Genomic DNA, 22,983 nt, shown 5'->3' with positions numbered 1-22,983 from the left:
TGTCAAAAAAGTGGAGGAATGGTCTACGGCCATGTCACCCTGAACAAGCCTGATGTCTGATCTCGGAAGCTAAGCAGGGTTGGGCCTGGTTAGTACTTGAATGAGAGACCACCTAGGAAGACCAGGTGCTGTATGCATAAATAATAATAATAATAAATAATTTTTTTAAAAAAGTGGAGGAGGCTCCTACTATGGTTAGAATTCTCAAATCCTTTTCAACCTTCTGATACTGTGATGGAATAGAAAAGGCTTACTATCTAGCATGATTTTATTCGTAGGCATGAATTAGTATGCTGTAGTCATGAATTAGTATGCTATACTCTCTTTTCTGAGGACACACATGGCACAGAATCCTTTCTTTACTTATAAATAAATTGAGATAGTTAAAAAATTGGATCTGAAAATTGACCTTTCTAATCTATTCCAGAAAAGCCATTCTCCTCCACAACCCTCAGCTACTATAATTTGTTATCATGAGAGAGCTTCTGCTACCAGCTAGCTGGTAGTTGCTTGGACTTTGAGATTTTAGTTTGAGGGTTATTTATCCATTTTGGCTGTTCAGATATGGTTGCCTTTTGTTTCCAAATCAGTATATTTTTCACTAATTTTGATCTCCAGCTGTTTTCTTACAAAACACTGTAAATACTATTTCCTTGTTCCAAGTTCTCGCCACATCTTTAGTAATATAGTAGTGTTATACTGTTGAGTTCTCATTCAGTTATTTAAATATTTGTTGGTTAAAATATAGGGTAGGTTTGGTGACTCCATGAGTTGCAGTGGTATTTTGCGAATTTTAGGTGATTATTTTGTCTCAGTAAAAATCTGAACAGAATCTTAGGAAAGACATTAAAAGGAGGGTTTGTTAAAGGACTTACAAGTAATCCAAAGTTTTTATTTTTTCTTTAGAATACTATAGATTTTGTAAAATCCAAGTGTGTTTACCTTTGATAAGCTCCATTTTCTTACCTTGTATTACAGGGTTTTTCTCCTTAAATGTGAAATCTTTGTAATCTTTTAATAGCCAGACATTATAACCTTTGAAAGTTTTATTTGCATATCCTTTAAGTAATTGTAATCTTTTTCTTCTCTTCCTGTCTGTTGTTTAGTCCAAAAGAAACTCTACCTTCAAAACCTGTAAAGAAAGAGAAGGAACAAAGGACTCGTCACTTACTCATGGACCTCCCTCTCCCTCCAGAGCTCCCTGGTGGGGATCCATCACCCCCAGACTCTCCAGAACCAAAGGCAATAACACCACCTCAGCAACCGTATAAAAAAAGACCAAAGTGAGTTTTTGAAGGAACTTATCCTTAATTACACCTTTTATTACACTAACGAACCTTTGGGCTTAAATCTCACACTTTCTTCTGCATCCCACACCAGTAGCTGCTTAAAAGATTGGACCTGATATGTTTCTTTTATTTTAATGGATAAAAGCCTTCTTAGGAGACCCATTCATCAGTACCCACAGATACCTAGTTGTGTTTTTTAGAAAAGCAATAATTTCTGAATCCAAATATACCACAAACGATCTGTATTTTGAGTTCAGAATATTTAGAGTACTGAAGACAAAAAAAAAGCCCTTTTATTCAGGGTGAATCAACCATGTACACATGAATGGAAAATTAATAGATTTAAAAAAAATTTTTATAATAAAATGGGATTCCCCCCCCGCTTAATCACATAAATTGCTGTCCCATAAACATAGTAGAATCTGGGTTTGATCTGGTTGTTAGCGTTCTTCTCAATAAAAATAGTTACTATTTATTGAGCATATATCATTGCCAAAGTTTCATAATTTATGTTTATGATAAGCCTATGATGTCATGATTATTTTCCTATTCTGTAGTGGAGAAAGCCAATACTGAAGAGAGTTCAGAAAGTAAGCACCATATCTATTATTTGGTCTTATGTCTTTCTGAAGTAAAAAATCTGTTTTAGTCATTATGAGAGACTATTTAAACTATTTATTTCATATCACTTAATTCCTATCTTTTTAATAAAGAAATTCATAGAAGTCAAGAGTCAGAATATCATCATAAAAGAATTGTTTTCTTTGAAAAGACTTAATTTTTAAAAATACTTTTTTTATTTTTGTTTTGCCTTTTTTAGAATTTGTTGTCCTCGTTATGGAGAAAGAAGACAAACAGAAAGTGACTGGGGGAAGCGCTGTGTGGACAAGTTTGACATTATTGGGATTATTGGAGAGGGAACCTATGGCCAAGTATATAAAGCCAAGGACAAAGACACAGGTAACTATTGCCACAAAATTTTAGATGTCAGAACATTAAAAAGTTAGCACTACTAATGTCTTAAGTGGATTTAGCAAAAGTAAATTTTGAGTTCTAATTTGGCCTTCAAGAGTTACTAAATACACTAAAATTTTCCAAAAGAATAGTAAAATTAGTGTTTAAAAACCTTCCTTTTTTTGTTGTTTATTATAAATATTTCATAATAAGCTTGCTTGAGATTTAAGAGAGGGTAAAAATGTGTAAGTTGCTCTTTGGTAGGGGGTTCATTCTCGAAGATAAAGGAGTTGAATTATTGGCATATTTTAATAACCACAATTTTTAGGCCTAACATTTAAAAATTCAAGTCTTAAAAAAATCAAAGATAAGAAAGAGAATTAGGGATTTAATTTTTAAGATATAAAAGTTATCTAGTATAGAGAAAAAAGAAGTGCCAGGTACATGTGCTTCTTGGTTTTATTTGTTTTTAACAGCCAACAATTTCAGGGTCACAACCATACATTGAGATTTGTTATAGGTTCTCTCTTCCTGAGATATATCACCTGAATAAACAGTCCAACTGCAAAAAAAAAAAGTATCTGGCATAAAGCATTAAAGTAGGCATTAAGTCCATCTTTCAGAACAAAGACATGTATTGGGTGGTTCATAATGAGAGCCAAAAAATGCTAATTGAAAATCTTAACAGTTTGAATTTATTGTTACAGGAGAGCTAGTGGCCCTGAAGAAGGTGAGACTAGACAATGAGAAAGAGGGCTTCCCAATCACAGCCATTCGTGAGATCAAAATCCTTCGTCAGTTAATCCACAGAAGTGTTGTTAACATGAAGGAAATCGTCACAGATAAACAAGATGCATTGGATTTCAAAAAGGACAAAGGTACGAGCAAAGAACTATGTTTCTACAGGTGGATTGGTACATCTTACTTCCCTTTCTTAGATTGTTTGACTGTTTGAATTTAACAGTTTGTACTAAAATGTAGCTTCTTTCTTGCATCTCTACCAGAATTAAGATTGCTCTTGTGCTGAACAGTGCTTATTTTATAAAATGTCCATTCTTTATTAGTATACTCATACTTTTAGAAATCGTTGTTAGTCACCCCAATAAATTTAATTAAAAAAATAAATCATTGATAATCATTAAAATTAGAGTCTGTTGTAACACTTAGTAAGGTCAGCATGTAAACAATTAAACTGATTTGAACAGATACTAGATTTTAGCCAAAAGGCTGAGAAGCAATAGCATGTAAACATTTATAAGATCCTCTTCCAATCAATATTTTAAATCCTTTTTTTATAAATTATAACAACAGTAATGAAAATTGAAACCCAGATTTATCACTTACTCTCATTTTTTAAATTTCTTTCTAATTATACTTTACAAACAGTAGTGTATTAGTTTTAGGTATATAGTATAGTGATTTAGACATTCATTTACCTTATGAAGGGATCACTATGATAAGTCTAGTAACCATCTGTCACCGTACATAGTTATTATGATATTACTGAGTATATTCTCTGTGCTGTACATTATATCCCCATCACTAATTTTATAATTGGCAGTTGGTGGTACTTAATCCCATTCACCCTTTTTGCCCATCCCCTCACCCATCCTCCCATCTGGCAAACATCAGTTTTGTTCTCTGGTATCTATGCGTTTGTTTCTTACTCTCATTTTTATATCATCCCTTCTGGTTATTGTTTGTATACATTCATATTTTTACATAGTTTTGCACCGATACAGTTTTAGAATTCAAAGCAGGTATTTCTAAATCATCTTCAGGTCACATAGTGGTTTGTTTTCCTGGATTTGTAACTTTTGTCTCATTTGGGGGATAAGCTTGTTCATTGTTTCCATATTTATATTTGAAGTAGTCTGTAATATAACATCTAACTACTTTTATTGAAGCAAATCTAAAGGTTTAGACATGAGCAACTGTGAAGAGATGGCATCTGTAAATTTAATCTATAATGTTGAGAAAGAATATAATTGGGAGGGAAAGGGGAAGGGGATTAAGAGTATACAAACTTCCAGTTATAAAATAAGTCAAGGGATGTAATGTACAGCATAGGGATTATAATCAATAGTATAATAACTGACAGATGATTACTAGACTTACTGTGGTAATCATAAAGTATATAAAAGATGTACATAGTAGAATCACTGTATTGTATACCTAAGACAATATAATATTTTATGTCAACCATAATTAAAAATAAATTTTATAAAAATATGATTGAAATACATAAAATTAGGAAGGTAGTGGATAAAGTTAAGCTGCACTTATTTACAGAGCCTCAAAGATATTAACACTAGGGGATTAGCACCTCTTGAGTTTGGTAGAAGTAGTTTTAAGGCAAATAAAAGGAAATTCTGCTTATGAAAAGTAATTAGATAAATTTGCGAACATTAGATCTGAATGAAATTAAGAATACTAGGTTTATTTCTGGGTGTGTCTTTTTCTGATCATAAAAATAATGTAAGTATAGCTAGTTTCTATAAGGGCAAATAAGAAAATATTAATTGATTGTTTCTGCAGACTTCATCAGTGTCATTCTGTACTATTTAAATAATTTACCATGTACTGTTTAAATTCTTTTTAAAAAAATTAAATAATGGGCACATGGATATGATACGTGCCCATTGTGGAAAGATTGAAAATATAGACGAATGAGAAAAAGAAAATGGCAGTTACTTCTCTCTCACTCCATTCCAGTATACCACCATCAATAGAAAACCACTATAGTATTAGCATTTTGGCATATTTCTTTCTAGTACTTTATATCATATATATGCTTATTTTAACATAATTGGGATCAAAGTATATTTAATGTTTTATAATTTGTCATAAGCAATTTCCCATATTAACATGTTTTAATGACTGTGCATAAAAATGGATGAATCCAAAGTTACTTCAATTTTTGTTGAGCAATTCGTTGCCAGTTAAAAAATATATAATAGAACTTTGAGCATCTTTGTACATAAATATTTGCATTTAGATTTATTTCTTAATATAGTTTCTTAGAAATAGAATTATTTGGTCAAAAGGGTTTTTATATTTAATGTTAGATTGCTTTTAAGAAAATAATAATTTAACATTAAGTATATCTTTTTAATAAATTGTCACCTTGGTAGGTGAAGTATGATATTTTGGACTGCATTTCTTATATTACTTCTGAGTTTTTTTCCATGTTTATCAGTTTTACCTTTTTTTTGAGTTTTCCTTTTGTGTCCTTTGTCTACTTATCTTTTGTAATTTCAGTGTTTTTATTTGTATGAGGTTGTAGCTAAATCTCTCTAAAACATTCCCTTAATGCCGTGGTTCTTAACTTTTTGGGGATTATGGACCTCTTTAAACGTGGATACATTTTTCAAAAAAATACCTTTAAAATGTTGCATATATATGTGTTTAAAATGTCGAGTACTATTTCAGAGAGTTCAAAGAGTCTTTGAAGCCTACCCCCTAGATTAAAAATCTTTGTCTTTATGCCGCTAGGAGACAGACTTTGAGAATAGGTATAGCAGTGTCTAACTCGGTCTATTAAGTTACAAAATTTGTCTCTATCATGCACCCTGTTGAAAGTGGAATGATAAAGTGGATTTCAAATCTTTTACAGTTTTCTTGGTGTACTTCTCCTTCTATCAACTTCTAAATTTAAGGAGTTTAATTGGATGATTCACCTTTCTTTTGATTCTTAAAAATACTATGAATTGCACTTATAACAAACTAAATATATCATGCTGCCCTGGCATATTATGTGAATCTTATTTACTAAGGTAAAGACTTCTGCAAAAGTGGACATAGACAATATGTAACAAACAGGCATGGTTGTGTGTTATAAATAAAACTCTATTTACAACAGACAAGCAGACTGGATTCAGCCCAAGGTCTATAATTTGTTAACTGATTTTGATCATAAAAGAGTAGTAATACAATATCATTCATGAGTTGTCCCTTTCAAGATTTAAATAGTCCAAAGAGCACTGGACTAAGAGTCAGAACATTAATTCAAATAGTAGTTCTGTTATTATTAGAAAGAGCAAGTTATTCAGCTGCTCTGAATTTCAGTTTCTTCATCTATAAAATTACGCGGTTGTTCCAGAGAGCTTTATGGTCAACTCCAAAGTTATATTAAAATTTGAGGCATTGTCATTTCATAATCTTCTTTCTCTTGTTTTAATTTTTTTCTTTCATCTTATATAGGTGCCTTTTACCTTGTATTTGAGTATATGGACCACGACTTAATGGGACTGCTAGAATCTGGTTTGGTGCACTTTTCTGAGGACCATATCAAGTCATTCATGAAACAGCTAATGGAAGGATTGGATTATTGTCACAAAAAGAATTTCCTGCATCGGGATATTAAGTGTTCTAACATTTTGCTGAACAACAGGTAACGTAGTAAAACCAAATGAGGATAAACATTTTCTCCTTCTCTTCTGACCCCCTTAGTTTCAGCTAGTTAATTGGGGTTATAGGTAGAACCAATAATGCAGTTTTTTGCATTTACATACATCTGATGTTTGTGCCTTAGGAACAACTTAGGATAGGGATATCCTGATTAGTAGAGTCTCCAGACTCTATGTTGATAAGGAATTAACAGAGGCAGAGTTGTAAAGGTTTTTTTAATTGCAAAGATTTTAAGAAATCACATCCTACTCAGAGATTTTAGCCATAGTTAGTAAATAATATGTGGTCCTAGGCAAATTCAAACAGATATTGAGATCTTAGTGAAATTCTCCCTTGTTTAGTGAGGAGAAACATGCCTGTTCTTTTAGCTGCTCTCGAGACTCTCAGTTATCAGAATTCAGACTAAACAGCTGTAGTTGTTGATTGACTTTTTTGCCCAGCACTTACTCATAGGTTTTAATAGTGTAGACAGACATGAATTCTTTGATGAGCAGTGTTAATTCTTCAGAAGTTTTTATCATCTACTTTCTTCTTTGGCTATTTGCCTAAACTGCATTGGTGATATTATATGTGTTATGCACTCTAGTCTTTGTTAATAGCCCTATCTATTGAATAAAAAGTAAGTCTGGTACCACTGAATCAGGCCAGTGTTTGGTTCTTTAGGAAATTTTACAGCCATCTTTGATTCACCCATTGTTTTAAACATTTCTGTTCAATTATATTTGACAAACATTATTTAGATAGGGATATGGAATGATTATGACATATTTTCTGTCTTTGTGGAGTAGGATGACCAACCATCCAGGGTTGCCTAGGACTGTCCTGGTTTTAACACTAAAAGTGTCATATGGGATAGTTGGTCACTGGAGAGCTCAGAGTTAGGTAGGGGATCGAAACAAATTGTTCAGTTCAGTAAACATTTATTAAACCCAATTTTTCCTTGAATTTGGGAGCACCTGGGAAGATGCTCCCAGGAATTAAAAGGAGTTTATCAGAAAGACCGACAACAGAGGGTTAAGTTTCTAAGCAAAAGAAATTGCATGGACAAAAGCACATAAATGTGAAAAGAACATGTCTGGAAAACTGTAAACAGTATTGCTAGGGCAAGAAGTGCACTGGTGAAGCCAGATCTTGCATATGTCATTGAGGAACTTAAGTTTTATCTGTAGATGGCAGTCATTGAAGGATGTTGGCTCAGTTAATCCTTTGTTTTTAAATTAAACTATTAATGCATTATTACAAGTTTAAAACATACATAAAATATATATTTGTATTTAAATATCTTTATGAGACAAAACATGGTGTTAAGAGATTATTCTTTCTGTTGCTATCTCTGTGATCCCACAATTCTCATTAAAGCTGGGCTCAGTTAATCTACATCCATAATAATAATGCTTAAAGAATTTGATGATGTTTGTCAGCTTGCAGCTTCTTGGACTGTAGTATTAATATATTTTCTTTTGGTCCTTTTGTTCTTCCCTGGGGGATGTCTCAGGCCAGGGAATAACTGCAGTCCTGATCGGTGTCCTTTCTGGTGGGCCAAGCCCCTCCGTGTCTCTGACTTCCATATTCAGGAAGCTAAGCAGGATGCAGGAGTCTCATGGTCTAGTCTGATCCATCCAGCCTCTGCTCGTGCCCATTTAGTTCTGTCTACACAGCGACTTATAGGTGAGATGACCTGGAGAGAATGATAAGGAGAACTCAACTGGACAAGGAAGAGAAAGCAGTTGATGAGAGAGGGAGGTAGGGCTAGGCTCTATGATGTTCATTATATCTTAAATATACAAGTATAAATGAGACCAAGTCGTTTTAGATAGAGGAGACACAGTTAGTGTAGTTTCAGAAAAGTCACTAAGTGGGATATACACTGGAGGCAGAGAGACCTATTAAGAACACCATGATAATTAGTTCTTGAACTAGCTAAGGCATTACTAGTAAAGATAGACAGGATGGACTTGGTAGATCAGTAAACTTTGGTTGGGAATGAATGAAAATATTTTAAGATATCTCACAGATTTCTGATGAGAAACTCACTAGATGGGTGGCAAAATGGTCAATATGGAGATTACAGAAAGAAGAGCAAAATGGGTGGAGTGAAGAGTAAATAAATCCCTTTTGGATATGTCTGTTGCATACCTAGGGCAGTGATACCTAATAGGCATATGGTCACATGGGAATTCCAAACTAGCAGTATAGATTCAGGAGTTATCAAGCATAGAAAAGGTGTCAGAAGATGGAACCTAAGGGAATGGTCAGAGAAAGAGGAAGAAAATAAGGAAATATCATGAATACAAAATAGGCCAGTTTAAGAAGGAGGGATCATAGATGTCAGATACCACAGACAGATTATAACACCTAAGAAGAGAATATGAAAATGTAAAAGTCAGTGGTGACAGTGTAAGTGGGTGGGTAGCTCAATTAATAGGAAGGTGAAGATAGATGTGTCTTTAATTTTTTGATTTTTATATTTTATTTAAGGATGCAGAGGTTTGAGCAGTTTTTTTTCCGCTCTTTAGTCCCTCCCCCACACACACTCCCATCCCTGACCTACGGATGTTGCCATCTCCCCTTAAGAACTGGATCTCTGAAGGCAGGGCGTCTCCTCCCACACACTTGCAGCACGCCCCTAGGGCCTGGAGCACCCAGGGGACCTGACACACCTGGGGTATGGTCCGTGGCTCCACCAGGGGTGCAAACCTAGGACTTTCTGCGTGTAAAGTAGACGTGCTCATCACTACACTAAGGAGCCACCCCGGTTTGAGCGTTTTTAAATGCTAAGGGAAAAGAAAATCAGTAGAGAGGGAGACATTGAAGATTCAGGGAATAACCAGATAATTTAAAGTAGCAAGGTTCTAGAGATGGGATCAAGGCCACAGATGGTAGTAGCCACAAGTGTAGGTGTTGATTATCCTTGAACAAGAGATTGATCCACTTGTTTTGCAATTGAAGGAAAAGAAGGAAGACTATAGGTGTAAAAAGTTTATAGGTAATGTTAAGTTCTCACCTAATGACTTCTGTTTTCAATAAAGGTCATTCACTGAGAGTGAGAAGGAGAGGGGATGGATTAGGAAATATGATAGCTGCTGGTGATGTTTAGGTATAGCCTAATTTTCTCTAACTATATATGTATTGCCATTTTAACTTTTAGTCCTACTATATACCTTGAATCTTGGATCCCCTCTCAGAGTAAGGATGCCAAGAAATTTGAGGAACCCTTTTTGTCTCAAGATAGGGCTCAAATCAGCTATTCCTTTACTTTTTGTTTCTCTCAGAATTTGCTTATAAATTGAACTTTAAAATGTAATGATGTTTGGGGCAAGTAAGTAAGATGCTTATAATCTTTACTAGGAATAATAAGGGTTGATTTAATGTAAAGTTTCGTTGTTACAGGCATACCTCAGAGAGATTGTGAGTTTGGTTCCAGATCACCAAAAATAAAGCAAATATCGCAATAAAATGAGTCACACCAATTTTTTGGTTCCCCAGTGCATATAAAAGCAATGTTTACACTGTACTGTAGTGTATTCAATGCAGTAGCATTATGTCTAAGAAAAAAAAGTACATACCTTAATTAAAAAATATTTTATTGCTAAAAAATGCTAACCATCATCTAAGCCTTTGGTGAGTTCTAAATTTTTTTTGTTGGTGGAGGTTCTTGCCCCCATGCTGATGAAAGTGCAATAAAGCAAAGTGCAATAAAATGAGGTGTGCCTGTAGTAGGTACCTTGTTTTACTATTCTTATTGCTAATATTTTGAGGAGCACCTCCTAGCATAGTCTCCTTTTTTTCTATCTCATTTTTCTGCTTGATTTGAGTTATCATGCACCTGGCTTTGCATTTCCCAAGAGATAACACAAGTTGTAAATGTAAATAAGTAGGCTACATAACAATTTAGATAAATATGATTAATCCAGAATAGTTAATAAATGGTTTTTAAATAGTTTCCCAACATTCTGTGTTGCAGTTTATTAAAATATTACTTGACATTATTGTCAAGACAGAACACTTAGCAAAGTGAAACGTGGGTGTGATCCTTTTAAGGGAGTGGTTCTCAAAGTGTGATTCTCAGACCAGCAGCATTGGCATCACCTCTGGGCTTGTTAGAAATTGGAATTTGTGGGCTGTGACCTACTGAATAAGCATCTCTGGGAATGGGGCCCAGGAAACATTTAACAAGCTTTCCAGGTGATTTCCAGGTGATATTAAAGTTTGAGAACCCCTCTAAGGCAGAGGTCTCCAACCCCTAAGCCACCGACCAGTACTGGTCCGTAGCCTGTGGCCTGTTAGGAACCAGGCTGCACAGCAAGAGGTGAGCAGAAGGAGGTGGGTGAGAGAGCATAGCTTCATCTGTATTTGCAGCCCACTTGCCGGTGCTAGCAGGTGGCCTTAGTTCCACCTCAGGTCATCAGGTATTAGATTCTCATAGGAGTACTGGTCCTGATGCCAAAAAGGTTAGAGACCACTGCTCTAAGGCCATAGTTGTATATCATGGTATAGTGGTATAGGAAGTGATGGCAGTAGGCTTGTAGAAGGAGTCTCACTTATCATAAAAATTGTTTGCTCAGATCAAAGCTGTTTTCCTTGTTTGAAAGAAATCGGTTAAAGCCACAGAATTGTTTACTTTTTATTAGGAAAATGTCAAGTTTTTCTAATAAACAACAATTGAGACACTAATGTAATTAATAATATATATACAATTAGCATTTTACTATTATGTGAAAAATGTCTTTCATGTACCTAGTTCAAACCAGAATCAGCCAAGGATTATGAATTGGATTTATTGTTAGGCCTCTTAAATCTCTCTTAATCTATAACAGCCCTTTTTTTCACCAAACAATAAATATTTATTCTGGCAGGTTCTAGCAACTGTTGTTTGCCAAGAAATAAAATATTTAGCTGAGTTAAATCCAAAAATACAGTGGTTGTTCAAAAACAAACAAACAAAGCATAAGGCTTTATAAACTGGAGTAGTCAAAAGAGCCACAATCTGGGAGAGTGACCATTAAGAGTAGAACTAAGAGAATAGGGATTAAAATTAATTTTTGTAATTCTTTTAACTTCTAAATTAGTGCTTGTCTTTTTAGGTATAATTTAGAGGTTGCTGCTATTATTTATGAAAATAATTGTTTTTTATTTTACAGTGGGCAAATCAAACTCGCAGATTTTGGACTTGCGCGGCTCTATAACTCTGAAGAGAGGTAAGGCATTCATCAAAGTTACATGTGGGAAATAGGAAAGAATCCTCTTTATTCTTGGGTATTGTAGTATCCTGCAAGTTGCAATAACTGTCAAAGTCCCTAATTTTCTAAATGTGTTACCACCTAGATTGTAGAGAGTAAATTCTATCTAAATTGTTGAATCAGCCTTGGACTAAAATAAATCGACCCAAATTGATGGAAATTATTTATTCATTTCCTACTTGTGTCTAGTTTACTTTTGAACTCTTAGGTTGCTATGGAGCTGTTTTGATAATCTCATCTTCAATCAGTAGCTATTTCTATTTGCATTTAAATGTACAAGTATTTTGCATCAGAAGCCATTGTAAATTTATGTCTTGGTGGTTTTTTACATTTCAGTCGCCCTTATACCAACAAAGTCATTACTCTATGGTACCGACCTCCAGAACTTCTTCTGGGAGAGGAGCGTTACACACCAGCCATAGATGTTTGGAGCTGTGGGTAAGGCTTCCTGCACTTTTCTTTTGTTTGTAACTCACATACTGAACTTGTACCTTGTTTTCTCGGTACATTGGCTTTTGCAGCTTTTTTTAAAGCTCAAAAGGATAGGAATAAACTTTTAGACAGGTGTTAAATAAATCTGTTGAACATTTTTTAATATGAGACACTTTTTAAAAAAAATTTCATCAACTCTTTTTTTAATCTAGTTTGAATTGGGATCTAAATATATTCAAATAAGGTCCATAGATTACAGTTGATTATCTCAAGTCTTTTAACTGTAGATTCTCTCTCCATCTCTCTTGGGTTCCCCCACCCTCCTTACAATTTCCTTAGAAGAAACTAGGTCATTTTTCCTGTAGATCTTTTCAGTTTGGATTTTGCTGATTGCATCCTTATGGTGGTGGTGGTGGTGGTGGTTGTAGTGTTTTAGCATGATTCTCTATCCTTTTTGTTTCCTGTAAATTGTAGGTAAATTCGGGTTTGATTCCCAATCATCCACTGACCCTGAAACCACTTTACATGTGGTTTCGAGTACATCTGAGAGATTATATAGTCTAATGGTACATCAAAGTTGGGTGTGGAAGGCAGTGGGAGTCTCTGCCCAGAGTTTAATAACTAGATACATTATCTATAAAGGATTTAAAAACAATAGAATAATTCACTACAAATTAGTCTGCTTTTTATTATCACCTTATACAGCAATTCTAAACAATGCCTGATGAAATATTTATCCCTGTTAGGGGAGATTTACACATACACACACACACTACTTTACATGATATATAGTTGTCTCTTTTTGAAATGTTAGTGTTACAACTGCAGAGTTTACCCCAATATAACTCGTGGATTACAATCTTAACTTTAACCTCGAAGTTTGCCACGAAATACCTCGCTTTTATTATTTTCACATAGCTCTAGTATATCGGTAGTCTTTGGAAACAAATAACATTATTCTATTTATAGCATTCTGTTTTTAGTAGTGGTATTTCCATTTACAAAATATAGTAATTCTCAATTGCCAAAAATGTCAAATCCTAGAAAATGTGGCATTCCTATGCGTGATGTTAACATCATTCTCGAACAGTTGTTAGCCGAAGAGTCATTTGATGAATCTGATTTGCGTATACATTTCTACTACATTAGGATTAGAGACAAGTTCTGTTCAGAAATAACTCCAAGAACAGTTTTTATATTTTATTTTCACTGAAAACCAGTCAGATTTGCTTCAGCCTCAAAGAGCGTGTTTATGTAAAATTAAATTTACACTGGCAGCGAGCTGCACTTTTTTTTTTTTAATAAACGGGAAATGGGTTAATGATCCACATCTATTTATTTGTGGTTGTTTTGTAATGGTGATATTCTAATTATATCATTCCTTCCTGGAGTAAAGATCACTTATATTTTTGACTGCCCCTTAGTACAAATAATATGGAAAAGATAGGGATAAAGGTTTAATTTTTTCATTTTATTTACCAGTTTTCAAGGTAATGAGGTGGTTTCCTAGCATCCTCCAATGATGACCAAAGAGAGGGTTTGGGGGGTTTGTATTTTAGTTTTATTACGAACTCATAGAATTAAACATATTTGATATGTTTTAATCCGTTATAGTTTTCATCTTGATTTCTGTTCGGACTGTCCAGTTTTTGGCCCCTGGAGTTTATTAAGGTTAATTCTTGAGTCCTTTTGGTATAACCATAGTAGTCTTTGATCATTTTCCTTGTTTTCTGGTTCCAGGCTTGTCTTGTTCAGTTCCTGCCCCAGACCTGGTATCAGCCATTTCTCTAAGGAGTCTTAGTTTTTTTAATGGAAAATGATATTTACAGTTTGTTTGTTAGGGGCGTAGACAATTTAAATGGGCCATGTTTGTTAATTGTTTCTTATGCTATATGATTTATGCATACATACGCTGTCCTTGACTCTCATACTTTAGGATTCTGATATATACTGTCCAGTAGAGCATATCACTTTCTCCATTCTTTCTCTCTATTAATGTCATTTTTTTTTAAAGAGTCTAAAGTAAAGTTTATTAGAAAATGAGTAACACTCCAGAGTGTGGTCTCTTCTCAGAGGCAGAGATTGAGAGGGATAGTGTAAGAGAAGAAAGAGACAGAATAAAGGTACTGAGAAGGACCTGTTAATGTCATTCTTTAAAAGGAACACTGCAGAGGTTTTATTTCAAAAATGAAAAAGGTGACAGAGAAAGAGAGCACAATTTCTGTGGTAGCCTACCCAAGTCAAATGAAGCTTTAGTTAAATTTTATTGAGTGAAGTTGGGTGTGTTTGTGTTCTGAACTATTTGCTATAACAGTATTAGTATTTAAATTGTCGCAACTAGACTCTAAAGTTAATGCCCTATTAAGATGCATAGGGAAAGTTCATAGCTCTGTTGGTACTGTTATTTAAGTCTCTGTAACCTACCACCTTAGTGCAATAACAAAGTGTTGATTACATAACTATGTCTTCACCAAAAGACTGAAATTAGGAAAAACAAATTAATTAGGAAATTAAAATTATAGAAAATTAGACTTCCTTTAAAGCCCAATGACTAATTGAATTGAGATTTTATTTGACTTTTGATGTGAGCTTACTACTTTGGTGATCTTTGGTGATCTTTGGTAGTCTCTCTGAAGATATTTTTGTAGAATCTTCTTTTCAGAGAATTGCTGGAGTGGTTCAGTTTGAAAATCAGAGGAGAAACTAAAAGACCAGTACAACAAATTATACCTAGAGTCTGAAAACCAAGCTGGATTTGTTTGTTTGTTTGTTTGTGTTTTTCTCTTATTTTACCATTTGTGACAACATTGTTATTTGGAATTTGATTTGGCAGTTAATATTGGAAACAGTGAAATTTTATTTTTACTTTTTTATCTCTGGGTAAGGTTTGAGAGAATGTTGGAAGTAAGAATTTGTCATTTGACGTTAAGAAATGTTAACGGAAAGGTGCTAATAACTTTAAGAGCTAGGTTTATTTTGCTTTCTCAAATTTAGTCAAGCTAAGTACTTTTAAAATAAAACTATAAACATTGGTTTTGTATTTGTGAATAAATCTCATTTCAGAGCGCAGGCCAGAGAAGAGATTCTTTGTCAGTTTTTTTCTTTCTCCACTTTTTAAAAAATGAAATATTTCACACATACAAAAACATGAAGTATTTGTGTAGTTTTTTTCACTTATTTTTAAGTTTATTTTGAAATAAATTCAAATGTCAGAAAAGTTACTAGAACAGTACAAAGAACTTCAGTATAGCTTTTATCCAGATTCACTAATTTTTTTTAACCTTTTAGGTGTTTAATAAACTATACATATTTAAAGTGTACATATTGTATACATCAGTGAAACCATCACCACAACCAAGATAATATCACCTCCAAAAGTTTCCATGTGCTCCTTTGTAATTTCTTTCTCCTGTGCATACCACCCCATTCCCCGGCAGCCATTGTTCCACTTTCTATAACTATTGATTGATTTCCATTTCTAGACTTTTATATAAATGGAATCATAGTATATGCTCTTTTTTTCTTCTACATCTTTTATTCAGCATAATTATTTTGAGATTCATTCATGTTAGATTCACTGATTTTTAACATCTTGCCACATTTACTTTTATATTCATGTATGTGTATTTGTGTGTATATATCACACAACATACAATATATACATAGAATAAAAATATATGTTTATAAATATACCATGTTTTTTCCAGAACTATTTGAAAGTAGTTCTGTATATCATGGTCCTTTTCTTTTTAATATTTAATATACATTTCCTAAGAACAAAGGCATTTTCTTAAGTAATCATGGTACAATTATCAAATTCGGGAACTTAAATATTGGTATACTACCTTTATTCAATAGAATACTTTAGCTTATATTCCATATTCTCATTTTATGTACATAATAATGTCTTAGAAACAATACCTCACCTGCTAGAGGATCTAATCCAGTATCATGTATTACATTTAGTTGCCATTCTTTAATCTGGAACAGTTCCTTAACCTTTCTTTGTCTTTCATGACATTTGCATTTTTGAAGAATACAGACCAGTTAATAAATAGGTTCAGGTTATGAATTTTTGGCTGGAATACTCCATAAGTGTTCTTTTCAAGATAACACCTTTGTACTTCAGTGAACCCTATATGCTCCTTATTGGTGATGTTAATTTTGGTCACAGGTGTCATCTTTTTTCTCTTACTAAATAGTTACTAGTTTTCCTTTTTTGCTGTTTTATTTTATTTTATTTTTTATTATGGTGACATTGGTTAACGAAATCCAGTAAGTTTCAAGTGCATAATTTAACAGTAAGACATATATATATTGCATTCTGTGTTCACTGCCCATAGTTAGATTTCTGTCACCACATATTTGACTGCTTTTACCCCATCTCTTCTCTCCTACCCTCCACCCTCTGGTAACCACTAGGCTATTGTCCATGTCCATGAGTTTCTGTTTGTCCTATTTGTTTGTTGCTTTTAGGTTTATATCCCACATATAAGTGATATCATGTGGTTTTCAACTTTTTCTGTATTGCTTATTTCACTGAGCATGATTATCTCAAGGTCCATCCATGTTATCACAAATGGCAATATTTCATCTCTTCTTAGGGCTGATGCTTTTGCAATTAATAAGTAATTTGTGGAGAGAAATTTGGAGACTATGTAAATATGTCAATATAGTTCTGAATAGCCTTTTCAAAAGGATAAAGATGTTTAAGCATAATGTTTCTTAAAGTCCTATTGAAACTGATCTTGACTGATGATAATAAACTTTTCTTTAAAATACAGTGCCCGGAAGGCTGTAGTATAGTACACATTCTACAGAGCAGATAAATGAAAAAAGCTAATATTCTCTATAGGAACTGCTGAGTGTCCTTGCAAAATTGAAGTGTGGGATTTTAAATCTTTAGTTAATTCCTTAATTTACAATGGACTTGATAGAAAAGGAATTTTGACTCGCTTTCTCTGCTTATATATAGACTGTCCTTTAGAGGTGGCAAAGTTTGATATACTGGCAAATTTTAAACCTTTATATTATTTTAACTGCAAGAAATTTTTTTTATGAAACTCAGACACTGCAGTTTTGGGCTAATTTACAACATTGTATATATTCAATGCAGTCTGATATAGAAGTTTATTGAGACACAGTTTAAATAGGCGCCAGAGATTTCTCTTCTGACCTCTCAATTTTACTCTTTCTAGCTGCATCCTTGGGGAACTGTTCACAAAGAAGCCTATTTTTCAAGCCAATCTGGAACTGGCTCAGCTAGAACTGATCAGGTACAGCTCTGCATGTACTCTGAGTGCCCAGGTGTGATAGGTAATCTCATCCTCTAATTTAACACTTTCCAGTCATTCTACTAAATGATTTTATGCTCCTTATGTCCAAGTAAGTTTCTCTTCACACAATCAGGTTTACTATATATTTTGTCATGGGCTATATCTGTAAAGAAGTTGTGTTCCACTTACTTTTGAAGTCTTACTTCATGTATTTTTTATTAGTTTTTCATATAATAGCATGCCATTTTCAGGATAGCTATTTCATTCTTAGGTTAGATTAAGATCCAATTTATTTAGCAAACAGTTATTGAACCTGTTTGTAACAAATTCCTTTCTCTGTTAAACTTTGGGATGCAGAGATAAATAAGATAGGTCCCTGCCTTCAAAGAGCTCAGAGTTGAGTAAGTGATACAGCATAAAAACATGGTTATAAAATAGAACCTCTAATAGAGGATATAAGGAAAGCCTGGTTTTGGGATGGAATTTGAATTTCTTTTTCCAAAAAGATTAAAGGAAAGGATACAGCAGGCTAATGTAGACTTTTTAAAAGATGGTATGTAACTCATTATTTGTTATATAGTAAACTCAATTTTCCATCAAAGTTTAAGTCTTAGGCTCTCTTCTTCCAGTTTTTTCCTATAGGGACATTATAAGACCAGCTCAGCCCTTCAAAATTAACACTAACTGAACAAAACAAAATTGGTAATGAAAACCTCTGAGGAGGATTAAAAATGTATTTAACAAAACCAAATATATAGATCATTTTGGACTGTTTTGCCAGTATTTTCTCTTCATTATCTTATAACTAGTTCTTTCTATCCTATTCCTTCTGTCCTTAAAGGAGTGAGGTCAGGTTTTACCTTTCTGTATGCCCTCTTATTTAATAAGCTAAGATTCCCCAGACCTCAGGAGGTAATCATTTCTGCTTCTAGAATCTCCAGAATTTGTGATGCTGACTCACTGTTTCTTGATTTTTGCTTTATTTTCAGTCGACTCTGTGGTAGCCCTTGTCCAGCTGTGTGGCCTGATGTTATCAAGCTGCCCTACTTTAATACCATGAAACCGAAGAAGCAATATAGAAGGCGTCTACGAGAAGAATTCTCTTTGTGAGTTTGGAAAAAGTATACATGTATTTTCTGTGGTTGGCTAGTGTTTGGACTTGACTTTTTCCTGGCCTAGGGAGTTAGTGTTGTCCCAGTTTATTATGACAATACATCATAGGAAAACATTTTATTTTCCAATAGTGTATGAGTTTTGTCATAGCCTTTTTGGAATTTTCTCTTTTGAAGGCTTTAGATGATGGAAAACCATTTTTATTTTGAACAATATAAATTTTCTCATAATGCTTTTGATCTTCTCAAGACAAAAAGAGAATTTAACTGCTTGCTTTATGTGTTCTTCCTGTATCGTAGCACTTAAATGCTGTGTAGAGGCAAATCTATGTGATTGTTTAGCCAGCTTCCAGCCCCCTTTTTAATGCCTACAGCACCTGATATTCCTAGGTGGTCTCCCATCCAAGTACTAACCAGGCCCAACCCTGTTTAGCTTCCGAGATTAGACGAGATCGGACATATTCAAGGTGGCATGGCTGTAGACCCTTTCTACAGTTTTACGTGGAGCTGGAAATTCAGAGACCTTTGACACAAGGTTACAGGTTTAAGAACTGTGGGGTCATTGTGAACTTGTTTTTTCTTCCTTTCCACAGCATTCCTTCAGCAGCTCTTGATTTACTGGACCACATGCTGACACTAGATCCTAGCAAACGCTGTACAGCTGAGCAGACCCTACAGAGTGACTTCCTTAAAGATGTCGACCTCAGCAAAATGGATCCTCCAGAGTAAGTGCTGGTGGCCACCTAGTGACCCTAAACTTCCCCCTAGGCCTAGGAGATAAGAAATTCAAAGTAGTAGCTTTTTAAAAGAACTGCAGTGGCCAAGTCCCAAATGGAGAGGTCATCCTCGAGTAGTAGTATGGTTGATAAGAGGTTTTATTGCATTAGGTTTTTTTAAAACAAGGAATAGATTTAAATAGGATATTTGTTCTAGTTTGATTAAGCTATCTTCTTCTGTCCTTAGATCCCCAGTATATTGCTCTGTAGAACCTCTTTGAAGGTATTCCTTTTAGTTTTTGCTCTTAACTATTCCATCTGCTTGAATTCCCTATGTCTATGGTGACCATGTATATCCCACACTTTCAAGAACAGTCCTAATTTTAAATAGTTTGCTTCACTGTCAGGTTGTATGTCCTGAATTTTAATGTAGAAAATATGGCCTTTCAGTGTCTTTTTTTTATCAGAATCTTATGAATTTCTCGTATTATGTAGGCTCTTCAGAGGCTTTACACTCACATCTTACATTCTGACAAATAAAAAGTCCTTTATGTTTGAATTTATCACTGACAGCATTTTAGCTATCATGTCAGAGTTTGGGGGTGTTTCTGTAAGAAAAACTGTGTATCATAAAGAAATGGATAAGATAGTAGTACATGAGTCAGTAGTAACTACAAATTTGATTGTTCCAAAGAAATTTACTGCTAGAATTTTGATACGTCCAATATGGTTCGAAATATATAAGTTTTTTTACTGAAATTTGGAAACTCTTTATACAGAGAGATTTTTTTGGCTACGGTAATTTTTATCGTAGTAAGATTTGACCTGCTAGAACTATTTATATTATTATGGAGAAGTCTGGAAATATATTAGATATATTAAAATATTCTAATAAACCCTACAAATGAAAATACCTAGTCACAGAAATTTAGTGGGCAGAAAGAAGAAAGAACCAGTTTTTTGGTCTTCACAGACTAAATAACATAATTGATTTTACACAGAAGCGATTTAATCATAATGTACTTATGTTATTCCAAGACTTAAATCACTGCTCTGCCCGGACTTTGTGTAGATATCAACAAGCTAGTCATCTCTGTGATAATTATTCCCAACTGAAACTTGACCAATAAAATTCTCCTTTATTCTTGTTATACCAAGCAAGAAGAGTTATAAGTTTTAACTATTTGGTTGGAATATGGTCATTTATATAGCAGGTGTGTCTCTGGTTTTAGCAAAATCCTCATCTCTTACTGTAGAAATCTTCTGAGCTTTTGGACTTTTATTTCCTGACTATTGTATGCCATGATTCCTTTTATACTGCTATTATTTATTTACTAATTTCTCTAGTTAATTTTATGTTTTCCTTTTCCTTTTCATTCCTCACTGCTCTGCGCCTTCATATTTTAATCTCATTCCTCTATTCACTCACTACCACATTCCCACACACGTTTCCCCTTTGCTTTGTCTTTTTTCAGCCTCCCCCACTGGCAGGATTGTCATGAATTATGGAGTAAGAAACGGCGAAGGCAGCGACAAAGTGGTGTTGTGGTAGAAGAGCCACCTCCATCCAAAGCCTCTCGAAAAGAAACTACCTCAGGGACAAGTGCTGAGCCTGTGAAGAACAGCAGCCCAGCACCACCTCAGCCTGCTCCTGGAAAGGTGGAGCCTGGGGCTGGGGAGGCAATAGGTCAGTGCTGGGATGAATTCTTTGTGCTTTTATTAAGCACATTTTGGCAGGTTTTGAAGGTCAAGCATAAGGGTGTGTCTCTGTCTCTCTCTGTCTCTCTTTTTCAGTCTTAGTTTTTAGCCACCGAAGAATTAATAAAGAAGTTGGTGTTCTCATTATAGGGAAAAAGAGAAAACAAAAGTTTTATACATGTCGTCTAGAGAGTCTACAATAGATTATTTTCCTTTCCTGAAATAAGGAACACTATACCTCAGTTAGATGTGTGGGATAAATCAGTGAATTAGGTAAGCCAAATTTAATTTCAGGTTAGTTCACCCATAGCTCTCTAACACATAATTTTGAGCCCTGTATATGTTAGCTTCGGTAAGTCCTTCTTAGAATCCAATCATGTTAAATTATAGTTGCTGAATGTAGTTAGTTCCGTAGACTGTTATCCAGTTTAAATATATCCAAAACTGTATAATAATGAACTATTGTAACAAAGTAGTTCTCTTCCTGTGGTACCACCAATTTTCTGAACTACAGTTATTTACTCACTTTCCCTTCCCTGTCCAGCTACAACAGTGGTTTTCAGTGCTTGCTGCACATTGGAATCACCTAGGAAATTTTAAAAATAAACACTCCTGAACAATGGCCAGATTTCTAGAAATGGGGCTTGAGGAATCTGAATTTCAAAATCTCTCTTAGCAATTCTGATGTATAGTAAGTGTTGAAAATCACTGACCTTGAAAAATAAAGGTAAAATGAAATTACTTTTACCTGATTAGTCAGTACCTGTGTTTTTAAGTGATAATATAAAGAATAACAAACTTCTATGATAGTTTGATGCATGAAAAATGAGACATTCAAAATGAAACCGTTCACTGGATATTATAAGTTGATATTGCCAGTTGGAAAAGGCAAAGGTCCTTGCCCTGCCTCAACCTTCTTATATTGGCTTCACTCTCCCACCACAGGCCTCGGTGACATCACACAGCAATTGAATCAAAGTGAATTGGCAGTGTTACTGAACCTGCTGCAGAGCCAAACCGACCTGAGCATCCCTCAAATGGTGCAGCTGCTTAATATCCACTCTAACCCTGAGATACAGCAGCAGCTGGAGGCCCTGAACCAATCCATCAGTGCCCTAACAGAAGCCAGTTCCCAGCAGCAGGACTCAGAGCCTTTGGGCCCAGAGGAGTCTTTGAAGGAGGCACCCCCTGCTCCAGTGGTCCAGCCTTCAGCAGAACAGACGACCCCTGAAGCTTCAAGCACACCGGCTGACATGCAGAATATGTTGGCAGTTCTCTTGAGTCAGCTGATGAAAACCCAGGAGCCAGCAGGCAGCCTGGAAGAAAACAACAGTGACAAGAACAGTGGGCCACAGGGGCCCCGAAGAACTCCCACAATGCCACAGGAGGAGGCAGCAGGTAAACAGACCGGTCATGAATCTCATTGAGCTCAGGTGCTGTTGATCCTCTTAAAAATCTCTTTAACATTTTATTTTTCACATCAGTGTCCTCAGTTTCAGTTTTTCTGTAACCTAGTCTACAGGAGAACATACCACCAAGTGATGTATTGTTTGTCCAGCTTCTTTAAGTCTCAGAGCTTCTCAAAGCAACTTTCATACGTTGTTTTTCCATTTCTTAGGAGGTAGGTAAGTAAAGCCCCTATGTTTTAACCCATGGAAACCACAACCGTAGCTAGTGATCCGACTTGTGTGTACGGTGGCAAACTAGTATTCGCACTTGAAAAATCTGCCTTCCAAACAAACCATCATCAGATTGTACAAATAGTCAATTGTACTCTAGTGTAGTGGATCCTGGATACCAGAGTCTTGCCTGAAAAATACAATCAAGAAAATCCTAATAAAATGTCATTGTTAATC

General features: G+C 34.7%; 1 protein-coding gene and 2 pseudogenes across 10 annotated transcripts in view; 2 read left to right on the top strand and 1 right to left on the bottom strand.

The window, feature by feature from the left end:
• CDK12 (cyclin dependent kinase 12) overlaps positions 1–22,983 on the top strand; it is a 70,768-nt gene that overhangs the window by 11,100 nt on the left and 36,685 nt on the right. For all 10 annotated transcript variants that reach the window (XR_005655098.1, XR_005655097.1, XR_005655093.1 and 7 more), the window contains exons 3-13: positions 1,107–1,283; positions 2,110–2,249; positions 2,951–3,121; positions 6,447–6,636; positions 11,795–11,851; positions 12,230–12,331; positions 17,524–17,601; positions 18,591–18,707; positions 19,307–19,438; positions 20,905–21,116; positions 22,073–22,525. Coding sequence is in view for 2 of the 10 variants with exons in the window: in XM_039873624.1 (XP_039729558.1) it covers positions 1,107–1,283; positions 2,110–2,249; positions 2,951–3,121; positions 6,447–6,636; positions 11,795–11,851; positions 12,230–12,331; positions 17,524–17,601; positions 18,591–18,707; positions 19,307–19,438; positions 20,905–21,116; positions 22,073–22,525 (1,829 nt within the window). In the remaining 8 variants the exon portion in view is untranslated. The remainder of the gene's footprint in view (positions 1–1,106; positions 1,284–2,109; positions 2,250–2,950; positions 3,122–6,446; positions 6,637–11,794; positions 11,852–12,229; positions 12,332–17,523; positions 17,602–18,590; positions 18,708–19,306; positions 19,439–20,904; positions 21,117–22,072; positions 22,526–22,983) is intronic.
• On the top strand, positions 22–137 carry LOC120611323 (uncharacterized; annotated as a pseudogene).
• On the bottom strand, positions 19,079–19,197 carry LOC120611330 (uncharacterized; annotated as a pseudogene).

This window comes from Pteropus medius, unplaced genomic scaffold (assembly GCF_902729225.1).
Source record: "Pteropus medius unplaced genomic scaffold, Ma_sr-lr_union100, whole genome shotgun sequence".
Classification (NCBI taxonomy): domain Eukaryota; kingdom Metazoa; phylum Chordata; class Mammalia; order Chiroptera; family Pteropodidae; genus Pteropus; species Pteropus medius.
The sequence above is the reverse complement of the archived record's forward strand: the minus strand, read 5'-3'. Positions and strand labels throughout refer to the sequence as shown.